Consider the following 27,211-nt stretch of genomic DNA (forward strand, 5'->3'; position numbering starts at 1 on the left):
CTATCACAATCATATTCAGCTTTGACAAAATGTCTAAAATTAACGGTGTTCACATGGTGCTGCCACATAGACACCATTACACACATGCCTGAGTGCATTTCTTTCTTATCTTTTTGGACATTTGCTGCAGCTGTACCTGGTTTTAGGAAGATTTGAATTCTAAGTCAGGAGGCTTTCACATAGCTTTGTGGAAAATACAGTGCTTTCTAAAGAACAAATGTGGAGAGTCAATAAAATATAGCCTAGGAACTGCAGCAACAGGACAAAAGATTTTAAATACATATAGATAACTCCCTAGCAATCTGATGTGCCTTTTGAACAGGAAAAGTCAGGATCTGGCCCTTTGCCAAGCCAGGGCTGTATATCATCACAAACAACATGCACTCACTATCTAGCTCGCTGTTAATAAATTCTGATAGGGCACTAAAGTTTTATGGCTTCTGTGGTTGTTCACTCTCTGGACCCTGTTAAATCCCAGCAGGTGATATACAAGGCTGTGAAGTTGTCATTTTCTCTGAACCTGGTAAAGTGGGTTTGTGTAGGCAGGGTTTTTTTTTTTCTTCTTTTGACTGCTTACTGTCTCTTTTATTTCTTGCTTCTGGAGATGTTCCAGATGGAAAGAATCAAAATTTGAATGAATACAAAGAAAGGAAAAGGTGTGTGTGTATGTATGTGTGTGAGAGAGAGGGAGAGGGAGAGGGAGAGAGAAGCTTAGAAAGCTTATCTCATGCAACAGGGTTTACATTTCAGGAGGCCAGGGATATGCAACTTGAGGTTCATGAATTGAAAGCTTTCGGGAGATACTCTAATGACTCAAGCTAACATTTTGCTAGATTGTGAACCGTTTGCACATGCACACACATATTCATATACATATTGTCAAACATATATACTGACATACATAAACAGATTCATTCTGATATGGCTGAAATATCAGTGTTTTATTATCATTGGACTAAAATATGTGGGGAGCTAATGCATGGAGAAACATTAATGAAACTTTAATATGAGAATGAAGTGAGCATCAGTCTTTTTGACTAGCTTGTTCAGGCTTGACTGAAATATGTATATTTGGTCAGTGAAATGTGGGAAGAGGGACAACTGGCTACATATTAGACATTTAACTCACAGGGTGACTTGCTTCCTATACTTGCAAGTTGCTCTGAAGAAATATATATTTTAGAGAGAAATGAAAATAATACCAACAGATCTTCTTACGACTAATGAAAAAGTATGTCATGTCACACTGAAGGGCCCTCCCGACAGGCCCTATATACCAGGATCTGATCCCAGGTTTTCTGTTTTTCCCAGATTATCTGGCAGTGGGGATTTATATAATCCAGTTTAAAGCAGAAAACCTGGGATCAGATCCTGGGATATAGGGCCTGTCAAGAAAATGGTCAACTGCCACTGTATCTTTCTGTTTGCTTTGGACTTTTCTTATTATTTGTGGGGAAATTGTATGCACAGAATTGGTTTCTTGTATCCAAACCATTTTTTTTGCATAGGAAACACTGTATTTCATGCATTTTTGTAGCAACATTGCATCTGAAAGTTTTTTTTTTTTTTGCAAATGAATTTTTCTCAGATAGGTACCAATTTGAGTAAAACCTTAATATGCACAATAGCTCCCATAACTTCACTTATTTGCAAGACAGTTTATGCAGGTAGGAATAAAGTCAATGAAAAATTACACCTATTCTTTCATGTAGGATTTATCAGCTGAAATGCTAAGTATCTGTCTCATCATTTTCAGATGCCCTGATGTTTGCCCTTCTCTGCAAATACCGAGTCTATCTGCAATTGGCCAATGCACAGACAGCAGCTGTGAAGCCCCAATAGGAGGTATGTATAATGACTTAAAAGCTTGTTTTAGTTGTGGACTGTTTGGTGTCTTCATGGTGAATGCTTTAAAAAACCTAAAGGACTCTTGGCTATACAACAATATCAGAACTGTGTGGAAAACAGTGAGATTTGGCATGCCTGCTGCTTTCCTGGGTCAAAACATTTTCATGAACTGAATTTCAGATGTATTTCTTTAGTAATGTTTTTGCTTCTTTGTGAAATTAGCAGTGCTAGGTGGTGGCTTCCACATTGGGAGAAGTAAAAAAGTAGTTCTGATTTTAGTCTGAATTTTAAAAGAGATAGCCAAGATGCTGAATTCAGGTTCCAAAATAGGTTCAGCACTTTGAAGAGCAACCTTAAATTTTAGATTAAAATTCAGAGTGGATTCACCACCCCATTTGGCATGCAAGTTCTCAGCTATCAATAGAAATGAGTAGAGTCTGCATTTATGCAACTGTGGCTAAATCTGATTCTATAAATGGATGCCCAAAGGCCAATATATAGACATTTTGTTAAATAAATAGCAAACTGATTCCTTGAATTTTGAGAGCTGTGGATTTCTGTTGTAGCTGCTGTATGCCTTCAAGTCTTTTCTGATTTATCATAGGTTGCTTTCTGCATAGGAGGCCAATAGAGTGTGATTTACTCTATTGAGTTTCCACCATGGAGTGGACATTCAAATCTTAATTTCTAAAGTCCTACTCCAAGGTTCAAACTGCTACTGCTACTTCTCCCTGTCTTTGAACTTTACCCTGGAAATATTGTGTATGTCATTCATGTAATTTATAGGTGATTCATGGGGCTGTTCTCAATGCATTTTGTTATGTTGTGACTGGCTAGGCCACTGTGATGTGATGGATATTTGGGACAATATTCAGTTGAAATCCCAAAAATGGATCACTCCTGTGTGTTCAGGCTTTTTTCAGCAGCACTCTAGCTCCAACATCTCATTTTCTAGACTAGACTAATTTGCAGAAGTAGCTGCAAAGTTGTCTAATTTCAAGCTGCTTCAAGGGAGAAATTGCTGATGTGGAGATTCCATCTTTGGTATTTTTGTATGTTTTACCTGGTATGTCTACTAGTCAAGATAGTGACATACCACTTCTGGTTCTAGAGGCAGTGTACCTTTATGGGGAATGTGGGGAATGCAAGATGGAGGATGTGGGTTCATGCCCTGCTTCTGGGCTTCTTGTCAGCTATTAGTTGGCCACTGTAGGAACAGAATACTAGATTGGATAGTTTAGTACAGCCTATCTTGTGCTCTTACAATGATATAGACAAGTTGGATTCCCAGCTACCTCACATTTCAACAACAACATCAATTAAATTGTATTTGTCACCCCCTCTTAATGGCTTGAGGCACTGCTGTTTGAGAGTGGCATAGTGAAAATGGTTGTCTCCACATACCTGTAGATGTGAATGACATCTGATTATCCAGACATTGCTATCACACAGTTTAGTTTTAATTGAACAACTAAATTAGGCCAAAAATGAGGCATTTGAAATATCTAAGTTTAATATCTAATTGAAATGTCTAATATCTATGAATTCCAGTACATTGCCTAGCCTCATAGTATGATGTATTGCAGATTATATAATATATGGATGGATATGTGTATACATGCACAGTTATAATTACAATACCAGCTTCATTTCTGTCCATTTGCAGTCCACTCTGGTTTATAGGGGTTGGTTAAAAATATTCTTTTAATCTAGGGATTTAGTGGTTTAGTGGTTTTAGCGTAAGACTGGGTCTTCAAAATTCAAATCTCCTTTGAGCCATGGAAAAGCAATGAGTGGCCTTGGGTAAGTCATGCTCTTTCTGCTTCAGACAGCGACAAGTCTCCTGTGATAAAACTTGCCAATATCCAGCATGGTAAAGTATTGGACCGTGATTCTGGAGATCAAAGTTTGATTTCCCTCTCAGTCATGGATACCCACTGAGTGGCTTGGGCAAGTCACACTCTTTCAGCATGACTTAAAGGCATGCAACAATAAGGAACCCCTAGGATAGGGTTCTTGCAGGTGAGAATCAGCTTGAAAGTGCAATTGCTGGAATACTTTATTTTTGGAGGGTTGATGAGTGGGGTGAAATAAAAAAATAAATGTGTTTGCTAAACAGACCAAGTTCACATACTCTTAGAATACTGTCATGTCATTCCTTTTGGCTCTTAGGTTTTCTATCTCACATGCATCTTATTTCTTTTGCTTCACCAGAATGAGTGAGAGGGACATCCAAAGCTTGAGCAAAGGGGTATTGGTGCTCTCTCTCTGCCTTATAATGCTATGGGGAAGGCTGACACTGGCCTCATCACATCACAGAAGCCATTCAGGTAGGCCTTGAAGGTTTTTTGTTCTCTTGTCTTTGTCTTAATCTGTTGAAACATGAACTATTGTTCTGTGAATGTATATGTTTTCTAAAGAGCTGAAGTGATAATTGTGGGAGCTACAGATCAGGGATGGGGAGTGTGGGGCCTTCTAATTGTTGAACTGTAGCTTACCATTAACAATGCTAACTAGGACTCATTGAGAATCACTTCTGGGGACCCACATTTTGCCTGTCCCTGGTATAGGATAATCACCTTTGAAAGGTATAATTTGACATAATATAGGTAAAGGTTTTCCCCTGACGTTAAGTCCAGTCGTGACCGACTCTGGGGGTTGGTGCCCATCTCCATTTCTAAGCCGAAGAGCCGGCATTGTCTGTAGACACCTCCAATGTCATGTGGCCAGTATGACTGCATGGCCAGTATGTGGCCAGTATGACTGCTCCGTAACCTTCGTGCTGGAGCGGTACCTATTGATCTACTCACATTTGCATGTTTTCAAACTGCTAGGTTGGCAGGATTGACATAATATAGAGCCTTAATTTCTGGTCTTTCTTGGGTCAAAAGTGGCTAAGTTGTGGCATATATATGCTAGGGTTGTCGAAATAGCTACAGTGAGCCCTCCACATTTAATGGTTATGGGCCCAGAAAACCCATGAAAGATATTGCTATTTTTTAAAATTTAGGAATTTCTAGATCTTCTGGCACATTTCTACAATCAAGTTCCATTGGAAGCTGAACATAGAATCACATTGGAGGACAGATTGCTAGAGAGGCAATCTCTCTAGAAATTTCTAGGTCTTCCAAGATGACCAGAGAAAGTTGACTATAGAATCACACTAGGGGATCTAAAGATTCCTAGAGAAATCATTTTAATCAATTCCATGAATAACCAAATTCGTGAAAGTCAAAACCAAGAATGACTGAACTGTTGGCATTCAGCAGAAGGATGGAGCAACAGAACCACCATTTAACCATGTGAATGTAGATTTTCAAAGTGAAAGCATGAAGTAAGATATTAGCCAACATTGTGTTTTATATGAAAAACAACACCATTGAGAAATTATTAAGTTGGTTTCTTTTTCTCTTTTTAAGGCTTAAAGCTAAGTTTAATTTTGTATTGTTTATGTTTTTGGCATATATACTGTGTGCAACGGGAATTCTGTAGAGGTAAACATTTTTCCAATGTGATTATTCAACTCCCTATGGTTGTATATACTATATATGAGGAGTGTTGGTAGATTTAAATCTGTTTCTTAAAAAGAAAACGGCACTATATTCCAAGGAACTGGAAGTGCTTTATACATTAAATTTTTATTTGTGTTGATCACAGGGCTGATGCATGCTACATATTTCCAATTTTCAGAATCCCTTTGCTACCAATTGTAGACTAACATCTGCAGCCTGAAGCTTCTTCTGCATTCTGGTTGTTATTATGTGCCTTCATGTTGAGTCCACATAGCAACCCTATGTAGGGGTTTCTTGCCAATATTTTTTTGTCATTGCAAAAGTGACTTGCGAACATACTGCCAAGTCGCTTCTGGTGTGAGAATTGGCCAGGGGACATTCCCTTCTCTATTGCAGGCTCGGCTTGCTGGAACGAGGGAGAGGGCCTTCTCTGTGGTGGCCCCCCGGCTTTGGAATTCCCTGCCAAGGGAGATTAGATTGCAGGGTTGTTGTATGTCTTTCGGGCTGTGTGGCCATGTTCCAGAAGCATTCTCTCCTGACGTTTCGCCCACATCTATGGCAGGCATCCTCAGAGGTTGTGAGGTACCTCACAACCTCTGAGGATGCCTGCCATAGATGTGGGCGAAACGTCAGGAGAGAATGCTTCTGGAACATGGCCACACAGCCCGAAAGACATACAACAACCCTGTGATCCTGGCCATGAAAGCCTTCGACAACACATTGGAGATTAGATTGACTCCAACCCTGTCTGCCTTTGTGAAACTACTGAAGACATGGCTATTTCAGTGTGCATTTGATTAATTCACCAACATGATAGATCCCATATTGTGGATATTGAGTTTTATATGCCCGGCCCCTTTTATCTCCAGTGGCTGATGCTGTATATTACTCATTTGTTCTGATTTTATGTGTTTTATTGTATTTTTAAAATGTTTAAATTGTTAATTTTATTTGATTTATGTTATTACTATTTTTGTTTTGATATTCGTTGTAATTGCTTTATTGTGTTTTGTTTTGGGCATTGCCCCATGTTAGCCACCACGAGTTCCTTTGGGGAGATGGTGGCGGGATAGAATTTTTTTAAAAAAATGCATTACCATCCTCCTGGGAGACTTCTTTCATGTTCCCACAAGCTAGAGCTGATAGATGGGAGCTCACCCTATCTCATAGATTTGAACTGGCAACCTTCAGGTCAGCAACCCAGCCTTCAGGTCAGCAGTCCAGCCAGCACAAGGGTTTAACGCATTGTGCCACTGCAGCTCCTGCCAAGATTTATTCAGACGAGATTTATCATTGCCTTCCGCTTAGGCTTAGAGAATGTGGTGGGTTTTCATGGCTGATCAGGCATTTGAATCCTGGTCTCTGTGTCCTGGTTAAACCCTCAAACCATTATGTCATGCTAGCACTCCAACTTTTGATGTATGTAAATGGATTCAACATTCTCTACACCATGGGCAGAAAAACAGTTTAACAGCTATCTCAATGGAGAAAAGAAATTATCACACTAGTTTGCTGTCATGTTAGTTAAGGCAATGGTAACATCCTGGGATATTATTTATCAAATTACATGACACATCCTTGGATAAATGTGTTCACTTTCACATGTTTTTGCAGTAGTGTCACAGTGCTGGTTTGGTGATCTGTGGTCTGACATTCTCTCTTCTCAGCTGTCTCCATAATCTGTCCTGCCCAGCATTTTTATAATTTGTTTTAGTTTTAATTTTACTGCAATTTTGCTATTACAGCAATATGGATTTTAAAAAAATAGGAAAGAAAGGAGTTAGTAGTGGAAGGGGAGAATATCAAACATCTTGCGTATAGTGAGAGGGAAGGAGGAGAGAGGGAGAGGAGGAGAATCATGCCCACTGATATCACATGATTTCTGGCATATTGAAAAAGAAGCAGAAGAAAATAATGGGAAGGTTTTACTTCCTAATGGAAATGACTGAGTATTACATTCATGGAGGGAAGGTAAATTGGCAGCAGGATGCATATGATGTTGTGTGGTAGTTAGTGGCAACAATTGGGGTTTATCTACTGCAATACCTGTTTGCAAGCTTCGTGTGATAATATCTTTAGTTTGGGAAATGTGTCCTGCTGCTGCAATCCTCCTTCTCATTTTTCTATGCACTCTGTTATCACAGAATGTCCTTACAGCCTAAATTTTATTAGCAAATAGAAATATGTGGTGATTGTTTTTTTTCCAGTTCTGTGAGGACCAACAGCACATTTGTTCTTATGGTCACCTAGCATGCTTTTGCTGGCATAAATTGTGATGCAGCTGAAAACCAAACTGAAATTTCTTCTTGAGTTGGGTCTTAGTGATATTGGTATGTGATCTTCAGCCTAGATTTTAAATTTTGTCAATGATTCAATTTTATAATGGTTTTTATTAATGTTGAAGTTTTTAGCCTAGATTTTAAATTTTGTCAATGATTCAGTTTTATAGGAGTATTATAAATTTTGAAGTATATAACCTCTCGGGTTTCATATGGATGTACGGGACTGGGTGCCCTTGATATGAGCCGGTCATTGACCATAATAAAAGTTTACTTACTTCTTGTACAAAGTCCAGAATGAGGAGTCCATGAACAAAATTAATGGTTTATTTCTATATATGCTTTTGTAGATATTAATCCACTTTTTCGCATGTGTTGGTATACAATATTACAGCCCAAGTATTTAAACACAGTTATATAGTTATTGGAGTGTGATCAGAATGCAATAGAATACAGAAAGAATGACACTGACTTCAAAGAGTAATTAACTACAAGTTTTTCAAGGAACTGGTCTGTAGTACAGAGGCACGAAAACAATCTGCTTACCAAAAGGTCACTTCCTTGGAATCTGAACCTTCTCTGAGACTTCTTAAGCTAAACTGCAGTCATGAGAACATGTATATTAATATAGATAGTGTACCAAGAAACCATTATCTCTTTTCATACCTCTGCTAATGAATTGGTTTGGCGAATATATCCCCATCCAGCTGGAATATGTGACACGAACAGAGTTTAATTTGCTCTAGAAAAATGACAAGGTTGGATAGTGATCTGTATGCTCTCAATGTGAGAAGAGCTTTGAATATTAACCTTATTGTCCTTTTGCTTTCTTTTCAATCTGTTTCATCTAAACGTGAGGCTTTCAAAATTTTGATACTAGAAATTAAGGCATGCTTACAAAGGTGCCCATGGAATTACGCCGAATAAAATGAAGAGGTCAGCTTGGAACTATGTAAGATTAAGATTTGCAAACAAGGGAATATAAGACATGAAATATGTTGTATACCTGTGCCTTCAATTTATGGTTACTCCAAAGGTTTTTTTTTAAAGGCATGGAATACTCAGATGGTTTTGCTAGTTACTTTCTCTGAAATATACTCACTCTTAAAAACAACAATGTGAAGTGTCTACCTATTTTTCCATCTAGAAACAAAAAAAAGGATTTTCAAATTTGTTTATATTGTCAGTATCTATTATGGGTATATAAATAGAAAGAGATATGTGGGAGATGAGCTTCTAGTTTGTAGAAAGTTTTCTACTGGAATGAGGATTTTTTCCCCTACAGAAGGAGTCAATTTTGTACATAGTTAACACAGCAACACTAGTTTATCTCGTATGCTAAAAAAATCTCCCCCACTGTTTTGGCTATCTTTGAACCATGTGTTATGGGAGATCTGATGACTTCCCTAATTGTTGCATGCGCTACGGAGCAATCAAAAGTGAGTGGCTGCTTAGGAAATTTCTGCTGCTATTTTTATGCACAGGCATAGAGAACCCTCTAGTTTACAGCAGGGGCCCAAATCCCATTGCTTCTGTCTAGTGTATATTTTGGAGTGTGGCAGGAATTTATAAAGAAGTAGAAATATCAAGAAATGCATTATAAGCACCTGCCTGTGGAGAACAGGAGCAATTGTTGCTCCTGATCTAGAAGTTTATCTTTATTGTGAGTTGTAAATGCCGTTCTGACATTTTTTGTATTCAAGTTATTTTCCAAATAGCACCATCACCACCACCTCCTCCTCTGTTGATGCTTCTGTTTCCTCAATCCAGAGACTCAAGGTGGCTTATAAAATATTAAAACTAATACAGATTATAATACACATGAAATCATCAATAAAAATACATGAAACCTATTTTAAAATACAATTAATCAGTCTACAGGTTTAAACTGTTTAACATGTTATTAAAAGACAAGATAAAAACCAACACAACATTAATAACTCATTGAAGTCAGTTCCTGAAAGCCTGTTGAATCAGAATATTTTCCCTTTCAGTTGTAGGAAAAAGAATGGAACAATTTTAATCTCTCTAAGACAGTGGTTCTCAACCTGTGGGTCTCCAGAGGTTTTGGCCTTCAACTCCCAGAAATCATAACAGTTGGTAAACTGGCTGGGATTTCTGGGAGTTGTAGGCCAAAACACCTGGGGACCCACAGGTTGAGAACCACTGCTCTAAGGCGTCATCTATACGGATTATATATGCAGTTTCGAACAGGTATTAAAAAAGTGGTTTCACTATGAAGGTTATTACTAATCCTGGAATCAGTTTGAGATCTGGGTGGTGATTACACAAACCACAGAGCCCTGGTGCGCATTAAGAGCTTTCTTTCCTGTACTTGTTTAGTGTTTGTTGTCTGGCTGCCAGAGTATGAAGTTAGCTTCAAACTGAAGGAAATGGTCAGTGTAGATGGGGCCTAAGGAGAGAATTCTGCAGTCTGGGAAGTGTCGCTGAGGGTGCATTTACATTGCAGAATAAAGTGCAACTTGACACCACTTTTAACTGCCAGTGCTATAGAATTCTGGGATTTATAGCTTGGTGAGGCATCAGCACACTTTGGCAGAGAATGCTAAAAACCTTGCAAAACTACAACACCCATGATTCCATAGCATTGAGTCATGAAAGTTAAAGTGATGTACAGCTGCATTAATTCTACAGTGCAGATGCATCCTGAGAAAGCCATCTCTCATGTTCTTACCAAACATGATAGAGCAGAGAGAAGACTTCCTGTGAAACTCTTGAGATGTCAGACAGGCTCATATATGATGATAATAGCCCTTCAAATAGTCTGAACTCGAGCTGCATGTAAGCAGAATACAGTACTTTCTTTTGAGGGGGTTACTGTTGGAGGTTGAGCAAAATGTCTACTGATTTGGATCTGAATTCCATGCCTGTTTGCTGCACATTGGTACTTCACATTAAATGAATAATTCTAAATTCTGCTGCAGTGCTTTGTTTTAAGGCAGCAGAGCTTGTCAGCACTACATAGGCCTTTCTTGCCCATTTTTGGCTGACATAGTATGGCAACCTCTTTCCCAATTGCTTCTGATTTAAATAACCTAGTGTGGGAGAGCCAACAATGCATGCCAGGTTTTAAGAAAGGTATACAGGTGTTGCCAAGATGTTCCAAGAGGATTTCAATAGTACTGTATTTTCTTAAGAGTCATGTTAACATTTCAGACACAAAAATTACTCATGGGAGTACTTTGCTACTTGGAAATAGCAGCAAGGGAAGCCCATAGAAGCTGTTGCTGTTGAACAGATCTTAGCCTGGTAAATTCTTTCAGCGACTGACTAGAAACCTTTATAAGCTACTATAAGCTATCCCAAGGGAAAATGGGAAGTAACTGCACCAAATAAAGAACAGTAAGATTGTAACATGAAGCCACATTGCTGCGGAGCCTTCTTAGATGAGTGTTCTCATTCCTCATGTCGATTTATTCTGTTGCTTTCCCCCCTACATGGGAAACTAGAAGATGGCAGCATTTGGGGGCATATGGCAATTTCCAAATTTAGTGCAGCACTGCTTATGTTATCTGGGAGAATACTCTGAGCAGTGGTTTACAGTTTTCTATTTTTAATTTAGTGGATGTGCTTCCATTGTTCTGCTCATTACTGAATAACAAGGTTTTCTGTGAACTGATCCTCTGCCCCTGCATTCCGTGCAATGCCATCTGGGGGAAAAACACATAACTAAAACGATTGAAAGGTCATGTAGCTAAATGAAGGACTTGTAATTTTTACTGCCTTTGTAATACTGGTAGAATGTGGATTGAGTTTGCCTTTGTGTTACTTTCTGCCTGGCACATAGTGCAGACATCCTAGGTATCTGGGAGTCAGTCTCATGCTTGAATAGTAATAATTTGCATGGGGAAGAAGCCCAATTTCTCTTAGTCTGTAATTATATCCAAAATTGAATCTGAATATGGTAGTTGCTAATTTTCGCAGTATGTTCAAGGAATTGTTTGGGTACCACATTCACTTTAAAAATCATGCTTCTAGCAGTGGAAGCTGGTGAGAGTATTGTAAAACAGAAGATACAGTGGAATTAAATTGCAGTTACCTTTGGTAATATATGGCACACACCTATTGACTTTTCAGCATCTAGCCAGGCATCTTCCAATGAAGAATTCCAATCTTATAATCCCCCTATTGCTTAAAATCAGCATATGTCTGTGACTAATGTGTCCATATCAAGCAACTTATGAGTTTTGGTTTTCTTTATTCTTTTGCTGACCTTCAGCTAAGCGTATATAAAGATTTAACTTCTATAATAATTTGTAGTATTATTTCTAGAAGAAGCGCCATATTGGCAAAGATACCTACTGCTTCCCTGAGTGATTTCATTGATGTGATCTGTCAGGAAGTTTGCTTGGAATGAAAAGAAAAGTTACCTTTGCTATGCAGCATGAAACAAGCATGCATTTTATGGGTAGGAAAGATTTGTAATATTTCCCATAGTATAGAACAAGCATGAATTTTGTAGGAAGGAAAGATGTGCAATGTGAATCTTCAGGCTCAGTTATTTTGTTTGTTTGACTATAATGCTCGGGTTATTATAACAGATTATTATAAATTAGACTGCTTAGTAAATGTTGGGTTTTATATGACCTGCACTAAGGAGCCCCAGTGACACTGCGGGTTAAATCGCTGAGCTGCTGAACTTGCTAACTGAAAAGTCAGTGGATCAAATCCAGGGAGCAGAGTGAGCTCCTGCTGTTAGCCCCAACGTCTGCCAGCCTAACAGTTTGAAAACATGCCAATGTGAGTAGATCAATAGGTACCACTTTGGCGGGAAGGTAACAGTGCTCCATGTAGTCATGCCGGCCACATGACCTTGGAGGTGTCTATGGACAATGCCTGCTCTTTGGCTTAGAAATGGAGATGAGCACCAACCCCCAGAGTAGGACTCGACTGGACTTAATGTCAGGAGAAAACAAACCTTTACCTTTACTTAAGAAGCAGAGTAAAGAGAAAATGGCCTTCTGCTTAAGGGATTAGTGATTTCTGTTGTAATATAAATTTGTGTTACATTAGGGATGGAATATTGGGCCCCAGACCCTATCTACAATGTGCATTATATCAGTCTATACTCCATTATATGGCAGTATAGATGAAGCCCCAGTCTAATCTTTGGGGTTCCCTAGGTGTCCACAATCTTCTTCCAATGACGCCATTGCCTTGCAGTTTCCCACATTTTAGAAGTGAGTTTTCTCTTTCAAAAAAAGTTGAAAGGCTTCTCATAAGGCTGGTTGATGGCAGCAAGATCTATATATTAAAATGTGCTGGTATTTTTGTTTTCAATCTTTTGCTTATGACCTTGGTCACAGATTGAATACAATGTTTTGCACTGATTTTTTCCACATGTGATTGTGTTATAATCTAGAAGTGATATGAATTGAATTAGCATTGTTACTATGTGACATATGCATGATATTCAACATGATGAAATTGCAAAATACATGTATTGTAGTACAAAAGTGAAATCAACAAAAACAATCTGGTACTGGTTGATAACATTTAAATCCTTTCCAGCTCCTTGAGTGTAACACATCAAAATGTGGCAAAGTCACATCTCTCTCTGTGTGTGTGCGTTTTGCAATGCACTGTATGGCTTCAGAGAAGTTATATGAAATCGAAAGATTTGGGCTGAAAGAATTTCATTACCTTTACTTCATGTCCTCAGATATCTGAATCTAGGAAACGCCCACAGAGGGATGCATTTTGAGACAGGAATTCTGAGTCAGTTGTTCTTTCTTCTTCTTTTTTAAACCAAACCTTTTAAAGGCAGCGGAGGAGTGAGAATGGTTAAGCATAGAAATGATGCATCCAGGGAATGTTTCATTCTTCAGTCAAGAGTCCAAATTGCTGATACTTTCACAAAATGTGAAACATATGCTTGCCTTAACTTGTCATGTGGCCTTCAGACAACAGAAAAAAGGATGAAGGATCGGAGGAAAGATAATCCATGAAATTCCAGTAATCAGGAAAAGTAAAACTTTCAGTCATAACAAGAATAGTGTCGTATATCCAGACGGTTCTGTAGATACAAAGCAATTGTTGCCTCAATCCTTTGAAAGAGAAAACACTGCTTTGCAGTGTTACCTAGCAAGAAGAAAGTATGTGCTGCAAATGGAATCCTCCTCTAGCATTTTTCCTTTTTGTTTACATTTGTATCCAACCCTTGCTGCAAGGAACTCGAGAGGATGTACATGCCCCATCAATTTTTATTTTCTCAACAACCTTGTGAGGTGCATTAGTCTGAAAGGCTATGACTTGCCCAAGGTGTCTCAGTCATTTTGTATGAAAGATAAAATAATGGAGTTAAGCACTAATTGGAAACAAATGTTACAAACCCAAAAGGTCATGGGAAATAAATATGTTGAATAATTGAGATAGGATATACCGATAGAGCCTTCTCTGACATTCAGCTCTATTTCTTCTTGTCATTTGAGTCAGCTGAGACTTTGCATTCACTGGAGCAGTGCCTAGAAGTTGTAATGGATTAGATGAAAATTACTTAGTAATCTTGTGTTGTGTATGTTTAAACTGTTTCCAACTAATGGTGACCCTAAGACAGTGTTTCTCAACCTTCCTAATGCTGCAACCCCTTAATACAGTTCCTCATGTTGTGGTGACCCCCAACCATACAATTATTTTTGTTTCTACTTCATAACTGTAATTTTGCTACTGTTATGAATCGTAATGTAAATATCTGATATGCAGGGTGTATTTTCATTCACTGGACCAAATTTGTCACAAATTATCGATATACCCACATTTGAATACTGGTGGGGTTGTGGGAGGATTGACCTATGATTTTGGGAGTTGTAGTCCACCCACATCATTATGCATCTTCTAATGGGAGCATTAATAAAAAACAAAAGGAAATACTGACTTTTTTCTAATAAATACCATTACAAATTACCTAAACTGTTCCTGCTCCTCCTGATGCTGCTGGGCCACTCTTAGTCCCACATTGTGTGGGCGCTCCCCCCCTCCCCCCTTTGAAGGGATGTGAGCCTCCCTCCAGCCTACCGCACTCTCCCATGCCCGAGCATACATACCATGCTGCCATGCGTCAAGCACACCTTCTCTCCCCTCCGTGCTTGGTGTATCAGAAACAGTCATCCCTATGACTGAGAGGCCAGCCAATCACAGCGGGAGGAAGGCTTTTAGTGGGAGAATTTGCCATCTGTTTCCAAAAAGGAAGAATAGGACAGACAGAGAGATCATCAGCCTTCTCTACCAAAGGGGTTCCTAAGACCATCAAAAGAATGTATTTTCTGGTGGTCTTTGGTGACTGCTCTGACAACCCGTCGCAACCTTCCGGGGATCCCGACCCGCAGGTTGAGAAACACTGCCCTAAGGTTTTCTTGTCAATATTTGTTCAAAGGAGGTTTGCCTTGCATTCCTTTAAGGCTCACCTGGGTTTCCATTCATGAATGGGGATTCAAACCTTGGTCTCTAGAGTTGTTGTCAAACCAGTACACCATGCAGGCTCTCAGAAACTCAGTCAATTGAAGATGAATTCCGATAAGACAAGAGGCTCTGTGAATTAGTGATTATTGGGTTTGTAGAGAGCTGGCCCACCAGATATAGTGGAATCATAGCTCAGTGTGAAGGGCCCCCTGCAATTTGCCCACTCTTATGTAGAAAAGTTGACTTCTCAAAATATACATTTCCTGCTGCAGAATAGAAACCTGTTTGAAGATGTACCCACACACTCACCACTTCTCGTAATTAGTTATGAATTTTTTATTTAAGTAAGCACAGTCTTGTGACGCTGACTAATGATCTCAAATGGAAGCTGCTGACTGCATCCATTTAGCCAACCTTTGGCAACTTAAGTTGGAAATTCATCCTCTTTGTGAGCCTGATGCTACCACTAATTTATGTGGAAATATTTTAATCACATTGTTCGATATATGAATCCACTTAAATGCAATTGCTTGCTGAAAGTGGCATTAATTGCTGCCTCATCATGCTTTCTTGCTGTGCTACTCAGGACTTGCTCATTATATGCAATTTCAGAAAAGAGATTTTGTTAAAAAGATTGCACTTGAACAACTACACCTGAACTGAAAACTGGTTATGTAAAAGTTCTGATGGTTGCTTTGTGCATTCCTAAGAAAACAGTCAGTGGGTGAAGTGGTTTAAGTGCTGGACTGTGACTCAGGACTCATGGTTCAAATCCCAACTCAACCTTCGAAATCCACTGGATTATCTTGAACAAGTCACATTCTCCCAGCCTCGGAGAAAGCCAAAGGAAAACCTATGAACAATTTTTTACCAAGAAAAGACCATGATAGCTCTACCCTAGAATCTCCATAAGTTGGGAATAACTTGAAGGCACACAAGCTCTCTGAGTCCCCTTTGAGGTGACAAGGGCGGGGTATAAAGTAAATAAACACAACAGTCAAAGATATTGGTTCTTTCTAAATGGTGTAGAATTAGTGATGGACAAGTCTTCCATCTCTTAGATCAATTTGAATTTGCTTGAATTCAATATACATTACTAAAAATAAGTGGTTTTGTATTCAGATCAGTTATGACTTTGCAAGTCAAGTTTAGAACTGTAGGAAGTTAACAAAAATGGTTATGTATCCTGAAAACTATATCAGTGTTTTTCTTTTCATACAAACTGTGGTAGAAGTCGGCGAAAGGAATCACAACTCTGAATTCTATAGGTAATCAAAACTAGAGGAACCCCATTGAATAAATTATAATCAATAGAGGCTGATTTTACTGTTTTGCAATAGATTCTGTTGATCTGCTTTAGCTGGAACCACCAGTTCTGGAGAGAGAAAGGATATATCTCCTTTCCTCTTTAGGGAAGGAATTCCACACCTGCTTCAGCAGGATAAATGCTGTTGAAAGGAAGTGAAGAAGATACAAAAGGAAATCGTGGGCCTTATGGCACTCAGTGTTGGGTTGACTATTATGTGCCCTTTAAGTTTAAAGTTGGACTCAAGCCTAGAAGTCACCACTTACAGTAGAGAACTCAGCTTGGAGAGCTGTACTCAGAATCGGTACTATTATTTTTTCATGGGCATTTGTAAACCTTCCAATTCAGCAAGTGCCCTTGGAATTTGAAAATCTCTCTCAGATGTTGGTGTTGTATTTAGAATTTGGGATGCTTCACCTTGCCACCACTGTCTGCAGAGAACTGGCCGGTTCATTCCAGTATTGGAAACAAGGATGCTGTTTCTCCCTGCAAGACAAGAGTAGCCCTAGGGCTTTTCCTTCTACCCAAGACACTGTGGTTGCTTGGGCCATTATTTTCAATGAAATTTTATGTTAAATAAACCCTAGCTATTCTTTTAGTTGCTATAGGACTACTTGTTGCTTGTCCTACAATAAACTAATTTTAATACTTCCCTGAAAGTTTTGAAAGGAATTCCTGTATGTACCAAAATCCATATAGAATCTAAAAGTATCAAACTGATATGGAAGACCACTTTCCTCCTTTTAACACTTTCTTCACATATTGCATTTCCACCTTTCAGTATAAAATCCTCCTATACATGTTGTTGTTTTGTGCCTTTACGTTATTACTGATTCATGGCAATCCTAAAGGGGTTTTCTTGGCACAATTTGGCCAAAGGGGTTTTGATTTTTCAGGGCTGAGAGAGTGTGACTTGCACAAGATCACCCAGTGAGTTTCCATGGCTGAGTGGGGACTAAATCATATATCTCTAATAAAAGTAAATGTGAAACTAATTCTTCCAAAATGACATTACAATTTTTTTATTTTTTGGAATTATCTTCCAGAAATGTAAGTCTCCGTTTTGACCAATAAGCTTCTCTGTCTGTCTTCGCTTTTTACTCCTTTCATCTTGGTAGTATCCAGTTTACCTGCCATAAAATGTAGGGAAAATAATAATAATAATAATAATAATAATAATAATAATAATAATAATAATTTTATTTCTTACTCGCCTCTCCTTGTGGTTCGAGGCGGATTACAGAATAATTAAAACAAACATTGTGAAATACCACAAATGCACATATTAAAGTGTATTTCTATTTTTTATATATACACTATAAAATGCATATTAAAATACACCAAACAGAGATTAAACAAATGATTAAACAAATAAAGTAGAATGTGTATTCCCACCCCCAACTTCCACCCTTGGAAACCAAGAAAAGATGAATAATATAATGTCAAGTCTGTAAAAGTGAAAACAATTGACTTGGCAGCACTTTAAGTACTAATAGTTTCATTATGCCATTTACCCTGCTTTGCTCTGGTACTTTGTTCTGCATTTTCTACATTTTCTTTATTTCTTCTTATTTCTCAGCTCTTTTCTATGCACTGTTTGCAAGCAACTTGGTAAAAAAACAAAGCCCTCCTTTTTGCAATGATACTAAACTTTCCTTCAGAACTACAACATTTATCCATAACATTGGGATAGTGATTTCTACAATTTAGAATAATTACGAAACTCTGAAATTTCATTCATTGACTAAAGACTGAAGGATCTAGGAGGCTTATTTCTGGCAAAAGTGTAAGATTCCCCTTTGGCTGCCCTGAGTCCCTTCGGGTGAGAAGGGCAGGATAGAAATGATGGAAATAAATAAATTTAATGTTCCAATTAGCATACTATGAAATGGGCAAATACTTTACCACACTCCATCTTGTCTCATTACACTTCATAAATGCTTTATAAAACCATTCTTGAATTTTAATTCATATTTGTGTGAGCTATCCGCATTCAGTGGGGTTAGAGATACAGGACCTCTGTGAAAGTGGGAAATCCTGGATTAAATATATATATTTTTTTCAACCTGAGAAAATATCTCTTGAGGAATCTCTCAAACCTCCATCTTGACTTTGTCATCAAATCCACTGGACACTGACTATACAGTTGTGCTCTAGAACCTATAAATTCCCAAAGAATTTATCTCTAGGTCATTTAGCTGCACTCTAGAGTCACCCTGAAGACTCCTAGAAAGAACAGATTAATCAAATCCACAAATTATCAAATCCATAAAAGTTAAACCTGTAAATGTGGAAAGCCAACTGAATGTGTATATAGGCAATTTTCAAAAGTGCCTTCTACATCTTGAGTAGGTGTGGAGCTGTTTAAGAAACCTTGAACCTGATCAGAAAAGAAACACACACAAGTCTTTTGATCAAAAGGGTCAGACCTTTCTCAGGTTACACAGTATGAAAGTGAGTGGGGCAGGTTTATATCGTGCACACAAGTTTTGTATATCTTTCAGTGAACAATGAGAAGAAAAATTCTAAAACACAAGTACGCATGCTCATCTGACCTAGCCTACCTGCATAATTTAGCTAATCCATCATGTTTAAGTTCAGGCCTGCCTTGGGGACATATATTTCCCTTAATGAAGTTCTTCAGGCAGGGTTCATGAAAAGGACAAGCTATACACACACACACACATAACGAATGAAGACATACAAAAGGAGACACTTTGGCTCAGCATTTTAAGTCTCATGGATGTCTCTATCTATATGTTTGTGCACATGAGGGGGATGGGGGAGATGAAATGTTTTCCATCAAAGAGCATAGATAATTTTGGCTAAAATCTGGTAGTCTAGAAAGTTTATTTTCCTGAGGGTCCTCCTTAAGAAAATATTTTTGTTTAAAATAGTTTGAAACAACCATTAATATATTATTATTATCATAATAAATAATAATAATTTATTACCCACTTCTCCTTGAGGCTTGAGGCTTGAGGCATGGTATGACAGTTCAAACAGTGTTGTAAAACAAAGCATTATTAAAATACATATAACAAATACACACAGGTAAAATGCATCTTAAAATTTACCAATAAAATGCAGGTTAAAATTTGCAAATTAAAACTAACTGGGTAGTTTTTGCTGGAGGAGATAGTTCTTCAGTAGTGTCTTAAATTCTGACAGCTGATTTAGCTGTTGGATCTCTTCTGCTTTGTCAAATGCAGTTCACATTTTAATTATTTATTAACTGTTGTTTTATTGTGGTTTCAATTTTTGCTGTACCTTGTTTCAGGAGGGTTTACTACATATTCCTAAAACAAAAACGCATGCACATATATGACCCTGTTCCATGAAAACAATGATTGACAAAAAGTTCATGTGTTCTATCTATATTTTATCTTAGAGGTAAACTAGGAATGTTAACAAGCTTCAGGCATAGACCGGTTTTGGTTTTATTTACATTCATTTTGCCAGGATATTAAATGTTCACACATTATTATTATTGGTAGCTGTCAGGACAGAAGTTGGAGCAGAAGTTCAGGTCCTAGAGTCAGTGGGATGACTTACTAGATTTTGAAGGAATTGAGATACTACTTGTTGAGTATAACATCATTAAACCCAGATTTTAAAAACCTGTAACTGTGCTGCTACCTCATATAAACGGTAGCGGAACAGGATAGTGAATGTATTGCCCCATGTGGATCATTTTTTACAATATGCTCTGCAGATTTGATGAGACAAGATGATAAAAATCCATTTTTCCCTCTCTGCAGTCAGTTAAGGTATGGTGGTAATGAGCAATAAAGCAGGTCTGCTTCTCTCTAGTAGGCATTTAATAATATATGTGGAAAGGCAGAAGTGAGTTTAAAAATTTTAATTATTCATTGAATATTAGTAGCAGCATTGTACCATGCCGAGCACGGAATACAGATTTCTTGCTTGGCAGTTAGCTGGGGAGGAAATTGGTAGAATTAGTTCTCTGATATGAGAACTGATTGTCAGATAGTTAAGAAACAGAAGTTTCCAAAATCCCAGGTCAGCAGCTTGGAACAGCTGAAGAAGTAGCATCATATGGGTGCCGCTGTGCCAATTTGTTGTATCTATATACTGTAAAGCAGCCCTAATGCTACTTTCAAGTGCAAAGAGTATGGCAAAATTCCTCATAGTTTGATTTAGGGGTTATAACTTCAGGTACCAACCGTGAGATTTCAAATCTAACTACAAACCCTTGAGAGCTGTAATTTGAATGTTGGTTTAATGCATGCATTCTTTATCTGGGATGGGGAATGGGCACCAACCCTGATACTCTTAGAATGGTACACTAATACATTTTAATATCTTTTGTTTAGAAGGTGCTTTGTAGCCTTGTCTTTTCATGAAGTTGTATTTATGTCCTAAATTGTATTACGCCTACGAGAGCCAAATAAGTAAAGTATTTTTTTAGTTTGTTTGTTTATAGCTCAACCTTTTCTTACTGAGAACCTGCAGCAACTTACAACATGAATTAATATTAGATATAGCTAAAAATCAGTCAATTATAACACCGAAGAAGAATTAAAATAAATAAGTGATTTTATTAAAGCCAAGTACTAATTAGTTTTCTTATTATTTTACTAAACAAGTTATTCTAAAACATATTTGCATATTGCCCTATTGTTGAGAATACGGAGATCAAAGATTTCTCAGAGGACCAGAAGTTTAATAGGAATTGAGAATATAGATATTTTCCCAATTAAAGTTTTAAAAATGAACTTGAAATCCCATTGGCATTGTAAAAGATCCACAGTTTAAAAAACATGGTGACATTGATTGCATTTTATCGCTCTCAGTTTCAATTTCCCGCAGTTTATTGCTGAAGGGAATAGTCATGTTAGTAATCTCAGTCAGAAATGTGAAATATTTACTAGCTTTAGATCCTGCTTCTTAGCAGGGGGTTGGACTAGATGGCCCATGTGGTCTCTTCCAACTCTACTATTCTATGATTCTATGATTCTAAATCAGAAGGCAAAACAATTTCCTGGTTTCAGTCCAATACGAAATACCATATATTAATGGTGACGAGACAGAAGCAAGTGCTCATATAGGATCTTGTAAGACCCTTAGAATGGTGAGAGCCATCATTTTGGTGCTTTGAAACAGCCAGAGGGGGACTGGCCCAATGGATGAGGAGAGTAGTGCAGCAAAGGAGTTATATCTCAGTGCAACAAAGCAGTTTTTATTCCTGCTCCAAAGAGGCTGTTGAGGGATTTGCCTTAAAAACTCCATCCTACTGAAAAAAAGGGAAAATCTTATCTCGCAGTAGCATACAAGCATTGTGAAAGCAGAGAACTTGTGAATCTTGTGTGTGAGCAGAAAAACTAAAACATAGTCCTATTCTAGTCTGTTTCAAGGCAGAATTTGAAGTGCTTTAAAGCCCTACACTGCTTGGGGCTAAACCGCTGGAAAGACCATAACTCCCTATATGTGCCAGGTGGGTTTTAAGATCTTTGAGAAATCCTTCCATCATCACAGGCACATTTGACAAAGATACCAAGGAGGGTTTCTCAATAGCCGTTTCCCGGACTTTGGAACTCCCTCCTATGGGAGATTTGGTTGGCTCTTTTTGCCAGCAAAGACCTTTTTATTTGCGCCCTTGTGTGGTGAAAGAGTCATTTAATAGGGTATGCTGTGCTTTTATTTTGTTATGCTGAAACATGTGCTAAGCTGTTTTTGCTTTTAATAAAATAGTTTATAAATTTTTTTAAGAAAGATTTGTAACTGTGCTTAGCTGTCACTGAGGCTTTTGTGGGTCTCCCGATTGAAACCAAAGCTTTCAAGTCCAAATTATTTTATTTTTGGGATTGGTGGTTAGAGTTTAATATTGAAGAGTAAATGTCTGTTTTAATGAATGTGCGTATATAGTTATATTTGGTGCAGATTGCATATGAAGATGTAGGTCTGATCACCCAAAAAGCAAAAGGAAAGCATTTGTCATGGGAAAAAAAAGAGTTAACCCTACTGAGTGACCTTGGCTTTTGAAATATCCTGAAATATCTTTTTTTCAGCCACAAAACTAGTTGGCTACTTTTAAAGCTAAGAAGTTGAGTCTTAGCACTAAATCCTGTCCTAGATTCCAACTTCTATGCTTACACAGCGATGCAACAGATGAACTAAATAGATGTGCTACTATATATTCATGTATAATTTGAACAGTACAGCATAGATTTTACTGATTTCCACCTCATAGTAGTCCTGTGAGGTGGAAAATATTTCCATTTGATGAATTAGGACCTTAGTGCCCATGTGGATCTGTTGTGCTCAAGTCATTTAAGCCAGACCACAAGTATAGGGTCTATCTGCACTATAGATTGAATACAGTTGGACACAAGTTTAACTGTCATGACTCAGTGTTATATAATCATGGTACTTGTAGTTTTCCAAGGTCTTTACCTTTCTCTACCAAAGAGTGCGGGTGACTCACCAAATTACAAGCCCCATGATTCTATAACAATGATGCATGGCAGTTAAAGTAGTGTTAAACTGCATTCATTTTACAGTGTAGATTCACCCTAAGATGCACCTTGAACCCAGAGGCAAGTGCAACTCTTGGACCATATCAGCTCTAAATCTCTGTGTAATGAATAAAGCAATAATAGGAAAATCAGTAAAGAAAAAATGAAAAGTACATCAGCAGAGCCAGGAATACAACTGCATTCGTCTTGACTCCTGTACTGATCTCTGTAGCTCTTGGTACATATCCCTTTTGGATGCAGGTCAGTCAGTGTGCCCTACTATGAAAAATTGATATCTCTTTTGAAGTGCCATCACATGACAGCCTTCTTTTTTAAGGGTTTCCCAGTTCAAGTATCATTTTAAGATAATTGAGTCATAAAAAGGGAGACGTTTCAGTTGTGTTGAAGATTCCCAATAACAATAGTAGGATTAAGAAGTTTGTGAGTCATCTGGTCATAATCTTTCTCAATACAAGAAGTGCTTTTATGGTTCTGTTTCAGTTAAAAATTTCTAAGTCTACATTTAATAAGTATATGCAAGTTTTTAGAAAATCATTTGCTTCTGTCATCCTTTTTGATGGCAGTTTAGAGATGACTGTTGATGCATGTTGGAGGTTGAACTTCAGGTGTAAAGTTTAAGGTTCTTTGGAGAGATAAAAGAGGGGCAAAATTCATGTATTGTCAAATGACTGGAAGAGTAATTGTATATCTTTGGAAATAGGCAGCCTATGTCGTTCCAGGTGATGCCATAAATAATTGTTTTCCTTGCTCATTTAAAGGTCAACTAGAATAGGACTAGGTTTTAGTTTTTGTGCACACACACAAGATTCGCAAGCACTCTACTTTCACAATGCTTGTATGCTGCTGCAAGATAAGATTTTTCATTTAAAAGAAAAAAGGGGGAAAGATCTGTAAGGAAAATAACAGCTAAAACTGGAGTGAAAAGCATTGCCTACTGTGCAGGAAATTGTCCTGGACTCTCAAAGGGTTTCCTGCTGCTCAGCATTAAACACTTGCTCTGATTTGCCTTTTCAGATAAAACTGATAGGAGGTTTCTTCCGGCTCAGCAAGAAAAGGAAAGGGGGCGGCTGTAAGAAAACAAATCCTATTACACTCATTATACATGCTCTCTAGAGCAGGGACTTCTTCTGGCAAAGATGAATGATATGAAAGCCAGTGAAGATCATGGGAGCTTTATGGCAGCATTAGCTAATACTAATGAGATAGCTCTGAATCCGCCTGAATTCTATATTGCCAACTTTAATCTCAATATTATTGTATACAAGTGTATTGCCTTGTACGAAATTGTCCTGATGCTTGCTGTAGCTGAGTGTGCAAAGAAATCTGGTGAATCCAAATATTCAGGACCTTTTCTGTGTTAGCACTGGATGTGGAAAAGGTTTTTTCTCTCTTCCTGTTAGGAGTGACTTGAGAAACTGCAAGTCGCTTCTGGTGTGAGAGAATTGGCCATCTGCAAGGATGTTGCCCAGGGGATGCCTAGATGTTTGATGTTTTAACCATCCTTGTGGGAGGATTCTCTCATGTTCCCACACGGGGAGCTGGAGCTGACCGAGGGAGCTCCCCTGCTCTCCCTGGAATTGAACCACCGACCTATCAGTTAGCAGCCCTGCTGGCACAAGGGTTTAACCCACTGCGCCACCTTAGGCTCCTTTAGATGGTGTGGTTGTGTCTGTTTTTAAAGCATAGAGTTAAGAATGATTGCAGAAAATATTTGTTTGGAAATATAGAGATCAGATAGTGTGGCAGAGAAGGATAATAAACTCAACCCCCCTTTCAGGACACCTAGATTGGTGTCCTGAAAGGGAGTACTAAGCACATTCAGTTGAATAAACCTAAAAGCTCCCTTATGATTAGAAACCTTAATAATTTAGTGTGCCTTTTTTGAAGCTCACAAACTATAAACACTTCTCTTCAACAACCCACACACAGCTATTCATTTATAAACTTGCATGTTCGTTCTACTCATATAGGAAAGTTATTATTCTAAATTTACATCAATTTGGCTAAGAAATTGTAAAACTCATAACTTAAAGACACATCACAAAAAGAAAACACAGAATGGGTTTATATGAAACATGGCAAACATCCATCCAAATTCCATCCAGTTTTAGTGACAAACAAAAAAAACAGTATGACTGGTTGTTGATCTCCGATGGACTTGATGCAAACTGGCCAGATATGTCAGGATGTGGTGGAGTTCATTGCTGTACTTAAGGCCTGACAGGTTTGGGTGCTGTTTGGGATGGGAAAGTTTGTGAACATGGCCCTATATGTTCTCTTCAGATTATTTCCCCTTACTTTGCAGCAAAGCTTGAAGATCAAACCAAATTGTATTTATGAATATTTTGAATTTTGTTGTTGTTTTCACTGGGTTGTTGGCATCGCTTTTAGGATTCTATTTGCATAATGTCTTATTATATTAAATTGCTTTTCACACTTTATAGTAGTCAATATAGCTTCTATTAACCATTGAAAACAATAAAGCAGATCACTTAAATTACCAGCTGGGAGCACACATAAGTAGACTGAAAGAACAGTAGCAGCCCACCATTTTTTAAAAACAAAATCTTTCACTGTTATGATTATTATTGGACCCATCTATTCCAGAAGTGGAGAAAGTGCACCCTAGCTGTCTTTTGAGCCCCTAAAGCAGCCCCATAAGAACCTTCCAGTTTTCTTCCCATTTCTGGAAAAAGTTCAACCATGTGACATTTTGCTCAGGGGATTTAAAAAACAAACAAACCAACAAACCAGAAGTTACCTAAAGTGAAATTGTTTCTCCAAGTTGAATCAGAAAAGATTAGCAGACCAAGCTGGGGAATCAAGAATCCAACTTTATTTAGAAAAAGAAAGGCCTATCTGCTTCCCATCTTGAGAGACTAGTATTCAAAAGAATGGGAGCTCTGAGTCCTTGCATCCTAATATATTTGCCAAGGCTGTAAAGAGCAGGTGCTGAAAACGTTCCATAAAGCGAATGAATCCAAGAACAATTTTCCCTTTTACATGTTAGTTGATCATTGAAACCTTATGTAAGGTAAACTATAATTCTATAATCCTTTCTACATAATCCATTTCTTAACCTGTTTAGATAACAAAAATACTGGGAGAAACATGAGAGATAATTTGCCAGTAAGGGTGAGTAGTTAGGGTGAAGTGCTAGAAATTAAGTGTGTCAGTCAAAATGTATGGTGATATCTAACTTATACCTGCTACATAATGTAAATGTATGGTGATATCTAACTTATACCTGCTACATAATGTAGGGGGAGGCATTTCCCCCCGTGAATAATAACAAATCATTTTTTGTTTTTAAAAAATCTTCTTTGGTTATGGTTATGCTTTATTTTTCATTTTCAATTGAGCTGCTGTTCCTATAGTGGTGATCTGTTCCTTTTAAATTGTTCCTTGCTGAAATCTTTACAAAATCATTAATTTATGCTAAAATTGAGAAGGGCAAATAAAAATAAAAAGGACTGTTTATTATCATTAGGATCTTGTGTGTTACATCTGGGGAAGTAGAATTTAAGAGAGAGAGAGAGAGAGAGAGAGAGAGAGAGAGAGCTAGCAGAAAATCTGGTGGTGCATGGGATCATCAGAGTGAAATTGTTAAGGTTTCCCTCTTAGGGAAAAAAGGTCTTTAGTGCCATGTTGTGCCAGATGCCTGATTTGCTTGTGTCAGCTGACCCAAGGTTGGCTTGTTTGTATGCTTTCTGATGAAGATTGGGACTTATTTGGATTTTTCATGGCTTCTTGCCTGGAGATCTGAAGCTCATTAGAAATTGAGGAAAAATGCAATTAGTCCCAAGAAAAAAAATGCATCAGGATAAATAGCAACTCCCATAGTATCTATCCAGCTTTGGATAGATATCTGTTCTTTATTACCTAAGTCTCTTTTTCTCTAGCACCTCTTTATGCTGTCTATTGATTCTTTTCTGTGCTCAGCCCTTTCTTCAGTTGTTATTACAGCTACAAATGAAACATGGTCTGTGTATCTTTCTAAGATGACAGTTTGGAAGAAGCCCAGTTTACTGGCGGAAGAGGTTTTGCAAAGCCTGTTGTGACCAAGAATTATCTCAAAATAATTTCTTAAAAAGCCATTCGAGCTCTATGAAATCCCTCCTCCAATTCCAATTTTAGCTGAAGCAATAACTAGCTTTCTTAAGAGCCACTTAGTTTAACACTAAGAGGGTCCCTGCCATAATGTGAAATTCCACATACTCAAAGTACCACTTGTGTTGTTGTGATGGAAAAGTGTATTTGGGGTGTATGTCTATCAGTGATACTTTCCAGAAACTGCCTATGATGTTGTTTCTAAAACTTTTAGCTTTTGAATGACTTGAAAAATTC

The 27,211-nt window shown here is 37.9% G+C and overlaps 1 protein-coding gene across 2 annotated transcripts in view; it reads left to right on the plus strand.

Moving 5' to 3' along the window:
- Window positions 1-27,211, plus strand: part of tafa3 (TAFA chemokine like family member 3) — a 165,648-nt gene that overhangs the window by 43,770 nt on the left and 94,667 nt on the right. For both annotated transcript variants that reach the window (XM_008109846.3, XM_062978665.1), the window contains exons 2-3: window positions 1,757-1,845; window positions 4,063-4,178. In XM_008109846.3, the coding sequence (XP_008108053.1) occupies window positions 4,064-4,178 (115 nt within the window). In that variant the 5' untranslated portion in view covers window positions 1,757-1,845; window position 4,063. The remainder of the gene's footprint in view (window positions 1-1,756; window positions 1,846-4,062; window positions 4,179-27,211) is intronic.

This window comes from Anolis carolinensis, chromosome 4 (assembly GCF_035594765.1).
Source record: "Anolis carolinensis isolate JA03-04 chromosome 4, rAnoCar3.1.pri, whole genome shotgun sequence".
Lineage (NCBI taxonomy): Eukaryota > Metazoa > Chordata > Lepidosauria > Squamata > Dactyloidae > Anolis > Anolis carolinensis.